This window comes from Bidens hawaiensis, unplaced genomic scaffold (genome assembly GCF_021521415.1).
Source record: "Bidens hawaiensis isolate Kalapana, Puna unplaced genomic scaffold, B.hawaiensis_p1.1 tig00004283_1, whole genome shotgun sequence".
Taxonomy (NCBI): Eukaryota; Viridiplantae; Streptophyta; class Magnoliopsida; order Asterales; family Asteraceae; genus Bidens; species Bidens hawaiensis.
In genome coordinates, this window is record NW_027491258.1 from 1705158 (window position 1) to 1723872 (window position 18715).

General features: G+C 34.8%; 1 protein-coding gene and 1 pseudogene across 2 annotated transcripts in view; both read right to left on the reverse strand.

The window, feature by feature from the left end:
* LOC143626187 (uncharacterized) overlaps positions 1-18715 on the reverse strand; it is a 124768-nt pseudogene that overhangs the window by 22661 nt on the left and 83392 nt on the right. Inside the window, exons 11-14 of the transcript XR_013152390.1 lie at positions 4625-4688; positions 4023-4555; positions 3586-3887; positions 3323-3425 (exon numbers count right to left, since the gene is read on the reverse strand). The product of XR_013152390.1 is annotated as an uncharacterized LOC143626187 (transcript). The remainder of the gene's footprint in view (positions 1-3322; positions 3426-3585; positions 3888-4022; positions 4556-4624; positions 4689-18715) is intronic.
* LOC143626232 (mediator of RNA polymerase II transcription subunit 15a-like) lies at positions 4929-6606 on the reverse strand. Its single transcript, XM_077096383.1, has 4 exons — positions 6158-6606; positions 5887-5998; positions 5585-5719; positions 4929-5306 (listed from the first exon to the last, which is right to left on the reverse strand). The coding sequence occupies exons 1-4, from the start codon at positions 6271-6273 to the stop codon at positions 5109-5111; spliced, it is 561 nt and encodes a 186-aa protein (XP_076952498.1). The 5' UTR covers positions 6274-6606; the 3' UTR covers positions 4929-5108.

The window sequence follows — 18715 nt, forward strand, 5'->3', positions numbered from 1 at the left end:
CGAAATTGGCCGAAAACCGAAAAGCAATTATTGGTTATTTTTTGCACCCTCGGTTAACCGAACCGAACCATTCATATTGTCATACATTTCTAGCTTTTATACCTCTATTTCATGTATTTATCCATCCATTTCATGTCCTTCAAAGTTGAAATTTTAGCTCAAAATTGAATTTAGGTATTAACCGAACCGAAAACTGAATAGACCGACCAATTGAGCGAAAACCAATTGTTGGGGTTAATAACCGAGCCGTGCACACCGCTATAATAAAGTAGATTTGTCACTCAAAATAATGCAAATATTTATCAAAAATTTCATGAAAGCACATAATTATACAAAATAAAAGCATAATAAACCAGCAAATAAAAGAGAATACTAATATAATAAAGTACATACAACTTGTTGACGATGGTTTTCCGTTGCAATTGAGTCTTATTCCAATCACTAGATTCCATACAATTACTAGTATTCATCATCTTCTCTTCGCTGAATTGATTTTCAATCCTATTGTAACACGAAGAAATTATTAATAATTAATAAGAATTGATGCTAAAAAGCGTGTAGGCAGCATAGCGTACATACCTACCAGTCATTCGGATGCTCGAGTGGTAGGGTTCTTGTACCGGAGAAGACAGACAGTAGAGGAACTTGCTTGCCTCAGTTGAGCAAATAAATAATTTTAAAATTTAAAAAAGAATCATTTTCGCAATGACCCAAACCGATTAACCTGACCTGGACCTGAATAAGCAAATTCCGGACCTGAACCTGAATAAGCAAATTCCGGACGGGTTAAATAGGGTCAAATAGTATTAACCTGAACCTGAATTGTTAATAGGGTCGGGTTTCGGATTCATTTTGGGAAAAAAGTCGGGTTTCGGGTTAACCCGATTAGTGGTAATACTTTACTTTATATACAATAATTAAAAGGTGAACAAACACTATAAAGACAATAATGTAAGCTTTATAGAGAAGTTAATTATTCTGTTTGTTCGTGAACCATTCAGCGAATATTTCATTTACGTTGTGTTCTTTTAATTAAAAGAACGAACATAAACACATGTTTCACTCGTTCATCAATGTTTGTGAACGTTCATTTATAATCGTTCATTTAAGTTTGTTTACGTTCGTTCATGTTCGTTCACATATTAATAGAAAATCATTAAATATTTTTTGCATTTAGTAATTATATCACCCTAATATGTTTTATATTTGTTTGTGTTTATTTAAATGCGTTCATTTATGTTCATGAATGTATGTTTGTGTTCGTTAATGTATGTACATATATGTTCATTCATGTTTGTTTATCTTTGTTTAATTATGTTCATTTATGTTCATGAACTCTTCGTTTAGATTTTAAATAAACGAACATAAACGAACACGAACATATTTAGTTTTAAACTAGCGAACATGAACACAAATATTTGTTCGATTAAGTGTTCGTGTTCGTTAAAAGTTAAATAAAAGAACACGGACATGTCGTTGTTCATTTCTGTTTGGTTCGTTTACAAGTCTATATATGTAATTATAAGACAATTACTTGTAAAAGAAATTGAAAATTGAGTGGAATGAGAAATTTTGCAACCTGCAAGTTACAAACATAAAAAAACAACTTAAAATTATAAAGTAACATGGTTAACCCAATTAACCTGACAAACCCGAAACCCGAACTTTAATAGGGTCGAGTTGCGGTTTAGATATTTTTTGAGGGTTGACTCGATGAACACCCCTAGTCGGCGTTATGGTTATACTTTGTTCTATTATTATAGTTATTAGAAATATCAAAATTAAGTAGCTATTTCAAGACAAATAAATTATCTATCTCAACTATATAAATAAATAAAACAAATAATATTGGTTAAGATAACATAATCTGGTCATAGTGAGCAACGAAGTTCTTCAAATTTATAGAGTGTGATGACCTAACACATAAGAAAATTACAGGTTCCAACAGAAAAAAAAAAATGTTATCAATAAAGTTATGGACATATTGCAGTGGTAAGGTATCTCACTCTCTCTCCTTTATGTAGTTTAATTTTTTATATTTTGAAAAGTACATGTATAACTGTACATTAGTTTGTAGAAGTATTTAGGATTATGTTGGTATGTTGGTTTGCTTAAAAAAATTATATAAAATTGTTTAAATTAGTATTATTCTTTCTAATGACATACTAGAGACTCTTGATTTCACATTCAAAAATAAATAATAGTAACCAATATTATTTGTTTTATTTATTTATATAGTTGAAATAAATAATTTATTTGTCTTGAAATAGCTATTTAATTTTGATATTTCTAATAACTATAATAGAATAAAGTATAATCATAAGTATAATTATATAATAAAAATTAGTCATGGTTAAATTGCTAAAGACCATTGGGCATTGTTTTCACTCCACTTTATTTCGAAACCAACTCGGTTTTTCATTAGAGCTTATATCATAACATTCATGAAACAAATCAAACAACATTGTGTATTTAGATTTTCTTTTTGTTTTTTTTTTTAAAAAAACTGACAATATCCTTCCCGCCCTAGACACCCTACACGTTCGAGATTCCTTATTTTTACCTCTTTATAGCTTATAACTTATAATAAATTAATTAAAAAGTATTTGAGTTTCCTTATTATGTGAGAGGAAATGTTGATAAGTTCCACATTTGTAACTTATGAGTTATGACTTCTGTTAATAAGTCATAAGGAGGTAAAAATAAGGAATCCTAAGGGATGTGGCATGAGGCGGTATTCCAGCACACTTGGTCTAATGACTAAAGTTAATAAAATCATAAACGGCGGCTTTCTCATACAAAATGAAAGTTTCGATAAGTTTTTTTTTTCAAAAATATGCAAATGTAAAGCATAGAAGGCAAAAACTGTACTTGGTAACATAACTTCAAAAGAAGATAACAAGATTAAGCAGCACTCCAACATATTATACAATCTGAAAATTCAGACTCTGAGGCCCACTCACTGTTTTTTTTGTGAAGAACCACTTGAGACCTGCTATAAGGAGTTCATACTGCTACTTTGACCCGGGACAAGACTCAAGACTACAAAAAGGACTGTATGGAATTCATCATGTTATGTTGAGCAACGGATTTTGACTATACATGAATTAGTGAGTTATTCTCTATAGTCGGCATCTTCAAGGATATCTTCCGTAAATAATCAGACAGCAAACCAAATAAAATACATGACTTTAGGTCCCACGATACATTATCGTATACAAAAAACATGACATAACTTGCCAAATATTCAATCCAAAACGGAAAAAAAGGAAGAAGCAAATACTAGAAAACTATTAATATAATATTAAAGAACATAAGGAACCTGGCTTGTGGCAACAGCATAGAACCCCTCTTCAATCCTCTTGGCAAATTTGTTAAGTTCCTGTTCTCCAAAAGACGGAAGATGCCTCCTCAAGGTATCCATTCTACACAAAGTCAACAAATGTTGGTCAAAAGAATGCAAATAGTTGGCAGAAATTTCGGGTGGAATATATCATTTAACAAAATAAAAGTGCAGAGAACCAGCATAACCAGTTTTTAGAGCACAATAGATAAGATATTATAAGGATTAATATAAGTGCATACATCCTTTTTTGTATCCTTTCCCGTGAATCTGCTGACAGTTGATCCCTCCAATCACCAGATTCCATGGTGGGGTCCACAACAGTAGCACTTGCACCCTCAGTAGGTTTCAACCTCTGCTGATTTTGCTGGACGGCATTCCTCTGTTGTGGCAGCATCGGCTGTTGTAGCTTCTGCTGTTGCAGCATCTGCTGTTGTAACTTCTGCTGTTGCAGCATCTGCTGTTGCAGCATCTGCTGTTGCAGCATCGGCTGTTGTAGCTTCTGCTGCTGCAGTATCTGCTGTTGCAGCATCGGCTGTTGTAGCTTCTGCTGTTGCAGTATCTGCTGATGCAGCATTGGCTGTTGCTGCCCGTCAGAGTAGTTATATTGTTGTTCAATAAGCTGGCTTCTTTGAACATGAGATATATTTTGAATGTTTGAATTTCGAAAAACACTTACCATGGATTGTGGTAAGCTGCTGCCAGGTGACATTCCAGAAGATACACTAGACGAGCCTTGCATTCCACTTGAACCAATGTAATTATGCATCATATGTGACCTCATTTGCTGTTGCTGCTGAACGTGTGCTTGTTTTGCCATTTGTTGCAAATGTTGTCGATAAAGATAATGTGAATTTTGAGTTTGTGGCTGTTGCTGCGGTAGCTGTTGAGGAGTAAGTTGTTGGCGCCCTGGAATTTGTCTTTGGTTTGCAAAATTATTGTACCCCACTATATTTCCTACAGTATTTTGTTGGGCAGACATGTTCTGAATATTCTGCAAGTTTGAACTTTGACCAGAAACATTTGCCATGGGACGTTGTTGTAAGCCGCTGCCAGGTGGCAATCCAGATAATAAACTAGAAGAGCCTTGCATTCCAATTTAACCAATATTAGTGTTCATGCTCTGTGACATTATTTGTTGAAAATTGTTAGTTGTCACAGGAATAGAAAACTGTTGCCCTTGGTTGTTCACTTGCTGCATCACCTGAGAACCTATTCATCATAGAAACATCAAATAATGTACTTGCTGCATCACCGAGAAAAGAGTGTATTATGAAATACCTGGATCTAAGGGGTTATCACTATCAGCAGTAGAGTTTGACAGCATGGGATATTTTAAACTATTCTCCATTTTCAACATCTTCAAGGATATCTTGCATAGATATTCAGCCTGCATACCAAATAAATTACATGATATTATGTCCTACAATACATTACAGTACAGTAGTACACAACAAACATGATATCAATTTGTTGCTCCTATTTTGAAGTACTTAGATCATCTGTACATGAGGGCCTGTAAAATCTTCATTCAACAAAAGAGAAAAAGCAAAAACTACAAAACTAAGTTCTCTTCAAACCTGGCTTCTAACAGCAATATAGGTCTTCTCTTCAAACCTCACAGCTATTTTCTTAAGTTCTTGTAGTTCCTCGGGTCTAAGGGATGGATGATGCCAACTTTTGATCCTACACAAGGTCATCGTGTGTCGGTCAAAACAATGCAAATAATAAGCATAAATACAGAAGGAAAACATCACTTTCTAAACTAAAAGTTTGGAGAACCAGTCACACCAAACAATTGGCAATCAGCATAACAAAATTTTTGAAGCAAAGAAGGATAGAAAATTAGAAAGAATAATATAGGCACATACATCTTGTTCACGACCTGTTGTCGTACTTCAGCTTTCAACCCAGCCCTCCAATCACTAGATTCTAGTTCATACAGTTTCTTCATAGCTTTTATCTGTAATCAGAAAAAAAAAATGAAATCAATGTCAAAGAGGCTAGAGCATGTAATTAAAAAGAATTTAATATTCCGTCTCACTGATTATTATAAACATTAATAAAAACAAATGATTCCCCTTTTGTTTACTAATAAACTTAAGTCATAACCCCAATGCAATTCAAATAAACAGTATTAGTGGTGATGCTTTTATTCAACTCAAAAGCATATTGTGACATAGTTTTGTGATGTCACGTTCTTTCACTGCTATATAAGAAATATAAGATCATATACAACACCTTATGGTAAACTTCCTCTTGCCAATCTCCCCCAGTTAGATTGTCCGTTTGAGAAATTGAGGGGCCTGACATGGGATTTTGTAATCTAGTCTCAGTGGCCAGCATATTAAAGCATATCTTCCGTGAATATTCAGACTGCAAACCAAATAAATTACATCATTTTAGGTCCAGAAATATCTTACAATCTACAACAAACATGATATCACTTCCTAAAGAGTTGCAAACTCTTCATTCCACATTAGCAAAAAGGCAATAACCAAAAGCTGCAAAACTATTTATATAATATGAAGAACACAGCAAACCTGGTTTGTCGCAGCTGTGTAAATCTCCTCTTTAACCCTCTCAGCTATTTTCTTAAGTTCCCGCTGTCTCTCATATCCAGAGAAAGGAAGATGCTTTTTCAAGATATCCAATCTACACAAGGTCAATACATGTTGGTCAAACTAATGCAAATTTAAATCACAAGAGGAAAACAACATTTTAAAAATAAAAACGTAGCGAACCAGTCACTGAAGCAGGTTAGCATAACCAAATTTTACACACAAAATTAAAATGAATAATACAAGGACACACATCTTGTTCATGATTAGTTGTCGTTGTGGATGAGACCTCCAGTCACCAGATTCCATGGTGATCTCACCAACAGCGCCATGTGCACCCTGAGTAGGTCTCTCATTACTTGTATCCATCTTCTAATTAATGCTTGATTATAAATCCTGTTGTGACAGTCCAAAATGAAATTACTGTAAGACAAGAATTAATAATAGATCAGATGCCACTTTAATAATTTTCAGTTCAAGTATTCCAAGGCTTCCAACTCCAGAAAAAAGATACAAATTCAAGATTTCTTTAGGCTATGCTTTTTATATTAAATACTACTCACTGTATTTTTATTTTCCGGTGCCACGCAACGCGCGTAACCTGAACTCTGAACGCATTTAACCATTGTTGTAAAAATCCCGACTAGGATCTGTTTAACCCCCAATTATTCGCTAGTCCCTCCCCTCCCGATTAGTTGCCGAATAATCCCTAGTCCCCACCCTACCACCCGACTAACGCCTAGCAAGTTCTACAACACCGGCTTAACCCAGTGTTCCGCACGAGTAACCGGTACCGGCTACATGTGTTTAAATGCCGGTTACACGCATTCCAGTGCCGGCTATGCACGTACAAGGGCGGAGCTTGTATTGTTACCCAGAGTTCTGTTTTTTTGCTCAATGGTGTAAATTTATGCGTTTTCGTCTCAAAATTTTTACACGCATTGCAAATTTACCCGTTTTCGTCTGAAAAATATTTGACCGAGCTTCGCCATTGCGCGTGTTTAAGACTATTTTTATCTTGTGATTTAATTAATATCTGTAGCCCTAATTTATTATTACATGTTTTAAGGCATGTGATTTGTACAACAAATGGTTTCATGTAATCAGAATCATCTTATGTTATGACATCATCATCATTCTTCTTTATACACATCAAAACAGAACGTGATCACATCAATTATGCAACAATCAGTATAGATACTATACAGAAATCAAAATTACGTGTTTGCAGTAATAGTACTGCAGGTATCAGATTAAACCAAATTTGCAATCTAAGAGTAGACGATCGATCTAACTATCAAAGCAACTATGTACCAGTGGTTAATCGTTCGTCGGAGTTAGGGTTTTGGTTGCCGGAAGCAAATTGACGTGATCGTTTGTTTTTTCCGGCGCGTCTGATGGTAGGAAGGAAGGAAGGAAACTGAAGCAAACAATTATAACTTACATTACTATATAATAATAATAATAATAATATTAATATTAATATTAATATTAATAACAATAATATAATCAATTACAATATTATATGAATTTATTATTATTTTAGTCTCAACTTGGTCAAGTCGGTTTTAGAGTTTGACTTTGTTGTTTCCGAGAGATCTATATTGTCGGTAAACAAAATCAAATAAAACATTGTTATGTTCATTTGTATTCGTGAACCATTCGTGAACAAGTTCAAACAATAAATTTCATTTGATCAGGTGTTGGCGAACCATTTGTTTTGTGATAAAAGTTTAACGGATGAACATAAACAAGACATTATCCGGTTTGGTTCGTTTACAACCCTATGCCCACTGCAAGTCTACAAGCCACGGGTTTTGTTTTTCATGATAGGTGTACGTTTTACGGTTTTATAATTTTTTTTCACACTATTTTGTAATCGGTTTAGCTGTTTGAAAAACAACACGTTTGATTTTTTTCCTCTATTCTTACGGATAGAGGAAAGACTTGCCTACATCTCACCCTCCCCTGACCCTACCGATAGCGTGCTATGCGGTGGGATATACAGGGCTTGATTGATTGATTATTTTTTGTTTAACATTTGTTAAAAAGTTATTGAAGTCGTATAAATGGCAAGTAATATGGTGGCGAGTTTGGATATGAGGCCACGATTTTGTGGTGGTGGCGACTATCAAAGGGGTAGGTCGGCGTACAAGAGTGCGGTGGACGAACATATAGTCGGGCAAGGTGAGGCCGAGGAACCATTTTGATTAAGTTACTGTCACACCCCGACTTAGGGCCTAGGCGTGTGACGACAAGTTGGTACCTGTTTTGTAAATATATCAGAATTTATGGGTTAATTTTAGCGGAAGACTTTAGGTTGAATATATTATTAATTTACATTGAAAATTTACTCGGAAATTAAATACCCGAGTATTGGTTTACAAAAGATATGTTTTCATATTACAAGGATTTTATATCAAAAATGGAGCCATCTTGTACGCGCTTCTATCTTCATTAAGACTCCAATCCTTGCTAATGCTACTTATGCTTAATTACCTGCAATGGGTTGGAAAAATACGTTAGCTATATGCTGGTGAACACGTATGACTCAATAAAACATTTTGAATGACGATTACAATACAATTGTAGTTTTCTTGACAATCTCAGCGGAAACATTTCTACTTCCGGTATATGTACCACTGCCCTACACACACAACGGTATTCCCCGAGCCAAACGGCCCTAAACTGAGAACTGGTCATGACCGTTTAAGCTCGTGGCTTCATTGCCTTTGATTGATTGATTGAGCTTTAACAGTTATGTTTGGATCCAGACACATGCGTATTCGGTCTGAGTTGATATTATTCTCTACTTTGTATTATAGTGTTTTAGAGATTACTCGATCTCATGTAGACATTTGATTGACTCGTTAAGACAAACACCCGTTCGTCTCATTGAGTATAATTATGTTTTGACTGATTGAAAAGGTTTGAACGTATTCACCTGTACCGTCGGTGTTGTAAACCTTGACTGATTGATTGATTGACTGTGAATGATATTAACCTATACATAAATAGGTTCGTATGAATGTTTTGAATGATGTTAAGCTATGATTGTAAGCTTAACCTTGAAATCGTTTATCTTTGATTGTGAATGAAAACACTTAGTTTTATGTGACGTTTGATATAGCATGCTTTGGCCTAATAGGTTCTATCACGTTGGTAAGTTTCTCCAGGTAAGTAAACGGGTCCCCCGGTTGATTGGGATTTATGCGAATTACTTTTCCTTAGGTAAGAAACTTACTACTAATGATATCCCCCTTCCAGTTACTACATGCCCATCAAAATATCTCTTTTGTTTAACATTACTTCATCATGAAGTAACGTTTTATGAAAATATGATTGTGAATGAATGTTTGTAAAATATGATCAAGGTTAAAGACCATAGCCTCGATTGATAGTCTAAGCTATAATTCAAATAACTTAAACATAACTCCTACCTTAATTCGGATGCTTAGATTGATAACACGATAAGGCAAGACTTGATCTACTCGCTTATGTGATTGCTAGCTTAATTCCAACTTCATTTCTTGCACATATTACGAGAAAATGGCACGTCAGCTCGTCACGACTATTGGGCACGCCTCCCTAGGTTAACTATGTGAAAAATGAAGGTGAGTTTGGGATGAATGGGGTTCATACCCTTCCTCCCCTTTTATAGCCGTTTTTGAACCCTATCGCGATACGCGACAGGTCCCTTGTGGCCCGTCGCGTATTGCGACGCCGCCATTTTACACCGCCTTATGCGGTGATGACACGTGGCCTGTCATATTGTGCCACGTGTCGACACGGTGTTCAACACGTGTCCGGTGACTCACCAAGCCCATCGCGCTACGCGATGGGTTGATTGTTACCCCGTCGCGTATCGCGATGGGAACAAATTTTCAGAATTTGCACTTTTGGTCCCTGTACTTCCTAAGTTATTACTTTTAAGCTTAAATTAAAGAGGGTAAAAGACGCGGTGTTACAGTTACATAGTTATTTCGGTAGTAATTTAAATAAAATAGATTTTGGATGAATATCTATACTATATATAAAGCATGAATGAGTGACCTCTTAATATTTAATAGGTATCAAACTTGTTGCTTTTATTACAAATTATAATGCATAATGTGACACCCACTTTTAAAAGTTTAATATAAGTTGAAGGTTTAGTTAACATTCAAATTAAAATTTAAGGATAGTTATAGAAATTTATATTAGCTTGGAGGAGCCACTATGAAACATTGAATGATGAGTGCAGGCCAAGTTTTTCTTGAATCATATCTTTATTTGTTTTAAATATCCAACAAATGAATCATCATTTTTGAAGCCACAAAGCAACATCCCTTGTGAAGTCACGTAGGTGTATAAAACCTCCCCTGGATATTTAACACCTCCCCCAAATATGCCTTTCCTTTTTATGAAGCTCTCATCCATATCACCATATTATGTGTATATATATATCACCATATTATATGAATATACATACCTTCACATATTCATTGAGTTTTAAGGCTTTCATTTATTCACCTCATCTCAAAATAATAATAATAATAATAATAATAATATAGAGAGAGAAATACAGTAAAAAGAAAAAGGAAGTCAAGAGTGAAAAAGAAAATGGTAGCCAGCGACGATGGTCACTGCAGTGGTAAGATGACGGGTGCCATCATTGTTTGAGGGTGATGGGAACGGTAGTTAAAGGCGGCCGAAGATGGTGATCAACGATTGTCTTGGCACCGTTACTATGGTGACGGTTTTACGTAACGGAGGCGTGACAACGATGGTATGGCGGAGACACGACGGTTATGGTAAAATTAATGGGTCTCGCGGTGATGATCGATATTGTGGTGGTTATAATGTCCGGATGATTCTAACAAGCTGGTATAAACCTTTTTAATTATGAAATTTGGTAAAAATATTGAATAGTTAATATTGACTAGTGATAAAGTTTAACTTTCGATTACATATAGTTGTTAAAAATGAGTTTTATAATATATAACAATGGTAAAAGACATCAAGAAGATAATTAAATAAAGATGTAAACAAAATATATTGTATCACACATAAAAGTAACGTGGACACCAAACTAATATAAACATGTTTTATATATGAGAAATAAGTTCATATGTATTCAAGCGGTTTATAAATAAGAAGATTATATTTACGAACTGTGTCAACTAGTTAGTAGGTTATCTTAGTATTTAATGACTCGTTAGATAACTTAGAGTATTCCTGGTATATATTCAGGCATGCCAACTCTGATGACATTTTTGTAAAAATAAAAGACGATACTAATTTACAAGGCTTGGACTATACTAGCGGTAACATCTAATAGGTGAGTTCTTTGACCTTGCCCCTTTTTAAATATTATTTATGGGCTGAGATACATGCTCATGTAGTATCACGTAATAAAATTATGATTTTCTAAGACTCCGCATTTTTAATTATTTTTAGTCGAGATACACACCCTTATATTTATATATAATATATAAATGTTTAAAACAATTATTTATATAGACAGTATGCTTTTCAGGTCCCTATGATCTCATCTTCACTTGTTTTAAATGTTTGTTTAAAGTTATAGAATGGTTTTAACACAACTAGCACTGTTACATACAAACATTGATTTAGAAACGTATAAAAATTGAAATGACTTGGCACGGTCATAAGGTAATTAAATTGAAATGTTTTTATGAGTGGTATTATACCACGGGGCCTACGGGCTGGGAAACTCTATGTAAGACCTTATGGGCATTGGAGGGTGGTTTCGTACCACGGGCCTGCGGGATGGACAACCCGCATGTAAGACCTTAAGGCTTTGGGGGTATTAGTGTAACTGTACAGCGTAACACCGAGAGCTAAGAGCTCTCCAGACTTCAGTAGCTGGACTACATTGGAATTGACGAGTAAAGGGTGAGGTTATCGTAGAGCTGGTGGCTTTAATAGATAACCAAAATCCAACAACGCTTAGGTAGAGGTTACCGTAGAGTGGGTGACTCTAATAGGTAACCGAAACCAGACGAGCGGCTTAAGAATCTATAACCGTGACCTTGAAATAAATTTCAGTGCCAAACTTATTTTACATATTAAAGCATTTTATACTTTATTGTTTATTAATTATAAACTTAGAACTCACCAGCGAAAGCTGACTTGTTTTAGCATGTATTTCAGGATAAAGTAGTAAGTGTCGTAGAATGCATCATGTGGCTATTTGGCACGAGCAGTATTTGGCACAAAGAACTCTAATAAACATAGCCTCGTTCAAGTTTGTTGTACATTTGTTTCTAAATAAATACTTGAGACTTCCGCTGTGCTTATCAATAAAGAGGCTCTGTTTTTGTGTAAATCCAACTTTTTGTTGAGCCCCGGTTTTGGGGTGTCACACATAAGATTAAGACATTTTAAGGGAAATTTTATCTTTTGATAATTTTGTCTTTTAGCAAAAGCAAAATCAATTTATTTTTAAGTTATTTAAAAATAATTACAAGTTAATTGGTCCTATAACTTTAATCACATTTTGTTAATTTAATAGTTACATATTTACCCTTTATTTATTTTAGACAAAATTACATAAATTGTCCTTTATCTTTACCCTAAATTTCACTCGTGCTCCTTTATCTTTAAAATTGATGTTTTTTATCCTTTACGTTTCAGAATCCTTCAACGTTTGTCCTTTAGCCCTAACTTTGTTAAATTTCGTCGTTAAGTTGGGCCATGTCCAGCTCATGTAAGGGCATAACAGTAATATCATCCTTTTTTTAATTTTCTTCTTTACTTTTATTTAATGAGGGAAGAGGAAGGAAAAGAGGAGAAAATGTTAAAATATCATGTTCAGAGATTTTTTAAGGAGAGAATGAGAGAGGGGACAAAAAATACTAAAAAATTTAAACATATATTCATCCTCTCAAATTGAAGAGATTAGGAGAGAAAATCTTTTCAATTACTAAATTACCCTTAAAACTAATTTTATTTTACTTTTATTTAAAGGGGAAAGTTGGTAAAACTATAACATTCTTTTCTTTTCCTCTCAACTCGAGAACACATGAAATATGTAAATTCCTTGATTTTCCTTTCTTTCTCGTTAAACTCGGAACACAAAAATAAGCTTTTCGTCTCATTTCTTTTCTCTCGTAATTCCCCTCCCCTCCCCGCCCACCACACCTGTAGCCACCACCATCATCGACGACCACAGCAAGGAAGCTTGAACGGATGGCAACGCGGCTGAAACGGATGACAAGGAAGCTTGAACAGAAACTTTTAAGGCAAAACCTAGCGGCGACGGCGGGTAATGTTCTGCCGTGCGCCGCTTTTCCGGCGAGAAATGTGCAACTTTGGCATTTTTCAATTGATTTTTGTGCATACACCACGCCGTAGACAAGTGGATTTGTAACTCCTCACCTCATTTCTCTCCGTCGGCAAGTGGATCTATGGCTGGAAATGTTTCGGACGACGGAGATGGTGGCCCGGATCTAGGGTTTCTCGATTGAAACACCAGATCTGGGGTTTCACTCGGAATACCGCGACACCACAGCGCCACCATCTTCTTTATTAACGAATTTGTTGGCCAGAGGGACGGAAGATGAAGATGGGGTTGGATTTGGTATCTAACCCGGCTGCGGTGGTGTTAACAGGCAGCGATGATGGTGCTTTTTTAGAGATATGAAGATGGCGCCGAACTTGGTGGTGGTTATCCGGTGGTGTGTACACAAGCATTGGTGGTAGCCATGGTGGTTGTGTTTTGTTGAAGAGAGAGAATGAGTGTCTGTGTTTTCAATCTTCATAAATCAAGAAGATGAAGGTGAAGTGTGGATAACTGGATATGTATTTTTTAAAGCAGCTAAAATTACCGATTTGCCCTCATGTGTAAGACATGTGACATGATTTAACTAAAAAAACTAACTGGGTTATGACTAAAGGACAAACGTTGTAGGATTTTGAAACGTAAAGGACAAAAAACATTAATTTTGAAGATAAAGGATCACGAGTGAAATTTGAGATAAAGATAAAGGACAATTTCTGTAATTCTGTCTTTACTTAAAATCAACTACCCGACGACGTTTAAATGTTAATAACTTTTTCACACACTAATATTTTTTTAAAAACATTATACCATAAAAACGAGTATTTTATTCTCTTTAGTTTGATGGCATGTTTGGGGTTGAGTTTGAAAAATGCTTATTGGCTTATGTGTTTTTTCAAAAAAACCATTTTGAAAAGTTAGGATTTGAGGCTTTTGAAAAACTGCTTTTTAACATTTTCAAAAAACTAAAATAATAAAGTTATTTGTGATTGCCAAACACATTTAAACTTTTTAGCTTCTTAAAAATACCAATAAGCCAATAAACATTTTTCAAACTCAATCCCAAACATGCTCTGAGTATTGTAATGCTATACTTTTTTCATTTTAAAAATTTAACGTGTTACGTGATTACCATTAAAGACTGACAAACAAATCGGGTGGGTTCAGCCGTTTGGGTCATAGGTCTAAAAGGTTAAGATTGGAATGAGTCGATACAAAAAGGTTAATTTGGTTTGGGTCGGGACGGGTTTGGGTTGAAAGGGGTGAAGTCATAACGAATTTCGGTTAGAACATCGTCAAACGGAGCGGGTTGCTGGTCAAGACGAGTTCAATATAGCGTTACGTGCGCACCAACACCCGACTGAGTGCGCACAATCGTTGTGTGACGTGCTTACCAACACCGGTTAAGCTTCCAATGCTGCAATACGAGCATACTATAATCAGGTTACGCGCATACTATTGTGAAGTCACGCACATACAGAAACAGTAACACCAGTCATGTTTACGTGCAACTCCACCGCATCGTGCAGACACGCGGCTAGTAGTTGAATACATAAATGTCCATGTTGCATATATGTAAACTTACTAAAATAAACTACTAAAAACATACTTATATATGACATTATTAACACAATATTCGTACTAAAAGATGATAGGAAAAGGAAAAAGAAAACCATAACGACTAAGGGTTCTAAACATAAATTATAAACTTCTGGTGAATATCATTCAAATCTAGTTATGCAAGTCCTTCATAGCTTTTGCCTGTAATCGAAAGAACAAAAATCAAGGTCAAACAGCCTATAAAAATAAAGACTAATATTCCACTCAAAGTTCATGTAAAATATTAGTGAAACACATGATTGCCATTTAGTTTATCATCATTCTAAGTCATAACATCAAAAGCAAATTGTGATGTCAGGTGCTTTAAAACAAAAAGGTAAGATACATACAGCACCTCTTGATTCACTTCCTCCTGCCAATATCCGTCATTTGGATAGCCAGACCGAGCTGTCGAATCCAGTGATGCTACAAAAGAGCAGAAGCTTGATGCATTAGCTTATTGAAAATATAGTTCAATACTTTTAAATCAAAATAAAAAGTTTACTTGAAGAATCCGCTGGCATAGCCACCCGTTGCTGCATCCGGCCAAGCTGTGATGATTGCATATGCTGTGGTATCACCTGTGGTTGCGATTGTCGAATTTGTGAATCTAATGGTGCTACAAAAGAGCACATGTTTCATGCATTAGCTTATTAAAAGTATAGTTCAATAACCAAAATCAAACATATGTAACAAAATAATAAATAAAAAACTCTACTTGATGAAGCGGCTGGCATAGCCATATGCGGCTGCTGCAGCTGGCCAAACTGGGACGATTGCATAATTTGTGGCATCATATTTGCTGCTGAACTCTCCTGATTTTGTTGCTGAATTGGCGTCTGATTAGATTGCAGCGTTCCTTGATCACGAGACATATTTTGAATGTTCTGCAGGTTTAAATTTTGGCGACTTAACTGCTGTGGTGGCTGCTGTAGACTTGAAAGCCCATTTTGCTGAGCAATCAACCCATGCTGTTGCAGCCTATTATGCATGGGCGGTGGCTGCTGCTGCGGCATTTGCTGCCCGAAAAAGTTATAATGTAACTGCTGCGATTGCTGCAGTAGACTTGATTGCTCCATTTGCTGGTATATCAACTGCTGCTGGTGTAAATAACTCTGGGAGTTGTAACGATTGTTATATTGTTGTTCAATAAGATACAGTTGTTGGACACTAGACATATTATGAATGTTCTGCAAGTTTGAATTTTGACCAGCAGCATTATTCAAGGCGTGTTGTACTCCGCTGCCAGGTGGAAATGCAGATGATAAGCTAGAAGAGCCTTGCATTCCAGTTGAACCAATGTTATTATCAGATGTCACGCGAATAATAACGTGTTGACCTAAGTTTTTTACTTGCTGCATCATTGGAGAACCTATCCATTGGTGAAACATCAAATAATATACTAAAAAAGCATTTAAAACTAATGGCAAACATTGAATGATGGCGTAATATGAAATTAATACCTGGATTTAACGTGCGATTTTTTTGTAATTCAATGTACATAGCCAAATAATTCAAGACTATCATTTGATAATATTCAAGCTGCAAACCAAACAAGCTTCATGATTTTAGGTCCAGCAATAGATCAACACATTACGTTGTACGACAAACAAGATATAAAAAACCCCCCAACAAACCTGGCTTGTGGCAGCAGTATAGATCTCCTCTTCAACCCGCTCGGCTATTTTCTTAAGTTCCTGTAGTTCCTTGTGTCCAGAGAACGGAATATAGCTGTTCAAGTGATCCGCTCTACACGAGGTCAACACATGTCACTCAAAAAGCAAGTGGAAAACATCATTTTACAAAGCAAAAGTGTCACTTGACACTCAACCAGGTAAGCAAAACCAAATATTAATATATTGCTCAAGAAATATACATGGCGTTTTTGATCGTTTCTCATCTATTTGCTTGCAGTTGATCCCTCCAATCATCAGATTCCATGGTGGTGTCACCATCAGCGCCACTTGAACCCTGAGTAGGCGTCAAGTTACTCGTATCCATCTTCTGTTTGATGTCTGGTTTTCAATCCTATATACAGTCTATAATGAACTTATTATAAGACAAGGTTATAAAAAATGGTTACTAGTTTTATCATTTTAAGCATATGTTATCACAAACATTAAATCTTCTCTAATTATCCCAACCATTTATTACATTATTATGATCTAAAGGATTAAAGACCGGTTTCACATGTGAACTAATGTTGAGTCCACATGTAAAACCAAACCACACTACTTAATAACCTCTAACATAATCATCTCAACTCCATATTAATCACATTACATGAATCAGTTCACGGTGTGCAAATAATTAAGCATATATATAGTATAATTGTAAATGTAAATAAAAAAAACACATGCTTGTATGAGACAAAGGATGGAGATTCATTAAGGAACCACAATAAAGTGGAGAACAAGGAATTAAACATGAATTTTGCATGTAAAATTCTCATAAAAAAAACTCACTTTTAAATTTTGCATGTAAAATTCTCATAAAAACTCACTTTAACTAACATAAGTCAAGGTGCATAATATTTTTCAAGGTTATTGCATATAAACACAAGTAAATTATCTTCTAACAAAAACACTCTCTTTAGTTAAAAATATTTTATTTTTTTTTAATATACTTTTTTATAACCTTTATTTGTAGAAATAATTTTTAACATCTTTTTTTTTCATGCAAAACACATAGTTTACGACTTAGTTTCATATATCCACTTTTTTTTGTTTCCCAATAAACACATGACACATTACACATCAACCAATTTTCTCAAAAACAAATACTTAGAAAAAGAATAATAATAACAACATGCATGCATACGTGGCTATGCATAAGTTGTAATCAAATATCTAATCACGGATTAATGTATGGAAGACAACGGAGTACCGTAGAGACGATAAATATGACCGCGTGGTCGTCGGAATATCTGGAAGAACGAATAATAATGCAGAGAGTTTAGGGTTTACGAAGAATAAGAAGGATATTTTCTTTTTATAAACTGAAATCTTTTATAAATTATAATTAAGCCCAACATCTTTAAGTAGGACTCTTTAAAGGGTAAGACCCGGCCCTTTACCTAATACCCTTTACCTCTTTAGAAAGAAACTTGGACCCGAGACCCTACCCTCTAACCAATAAAAGGGTCGAGTATAAATAAGGGTTTCAATGGTCCAACCATTTACCCTTTACGACAGTAATCGCATCTCATTTTATGCACTACTAGTTGCATATCTCATAAATGACTTAAGTATATGAATCCTAGAACAATTATACTTTTATTTAATAACATAGTAAAGTCTAACTTCGAAAGTTTATCAATCATTTAAACTGATGCAAACAATATTCACATTCAGAAATTACTTGTAGAGAACAATTCCATGATTTCTTTATATATATTTCCATTCAATTGTATAACCCTTTATTTTTATTTTTCTTAGTAGTTGGGAATCTTTGATGAATCATATATGAAATACAAACTTCTCATAAATATCAGATTAATCGTGAATCTGATGTATGTCTATCTAGTAAATGGGTCAAGGGTTTGAAAAAGGGTCGGACCCATGAAACCCTTTTACCCTTTAAAGTGAAATTTAAATACCCTTTACTCGACCCATATTATTTATTCGGGTCTAATTAAGGGTTTTAAGAGTCGGGTAACCGGGTTTCAAGGGTCCGACCCATATCTTGCTCACCCCTATCTTTAAGTTTCAGAATTATTATTTTCTAAAAAATGGTCAAATTAAGTGACTCAACTTTCATATTTTATTAAATTAAAAGTTTTAACATATTTTTTTAGCATGTTTCTTTTTTGTTTCACATAGAAAATGTTTTTATCTTTTTTTATGTTGAAGTTGAGTGGCGATGTGAATTTTATTTTGTGACTTTAAATTTTAATATAATTAATGCTTTTTAAAATTTTTTAAATTT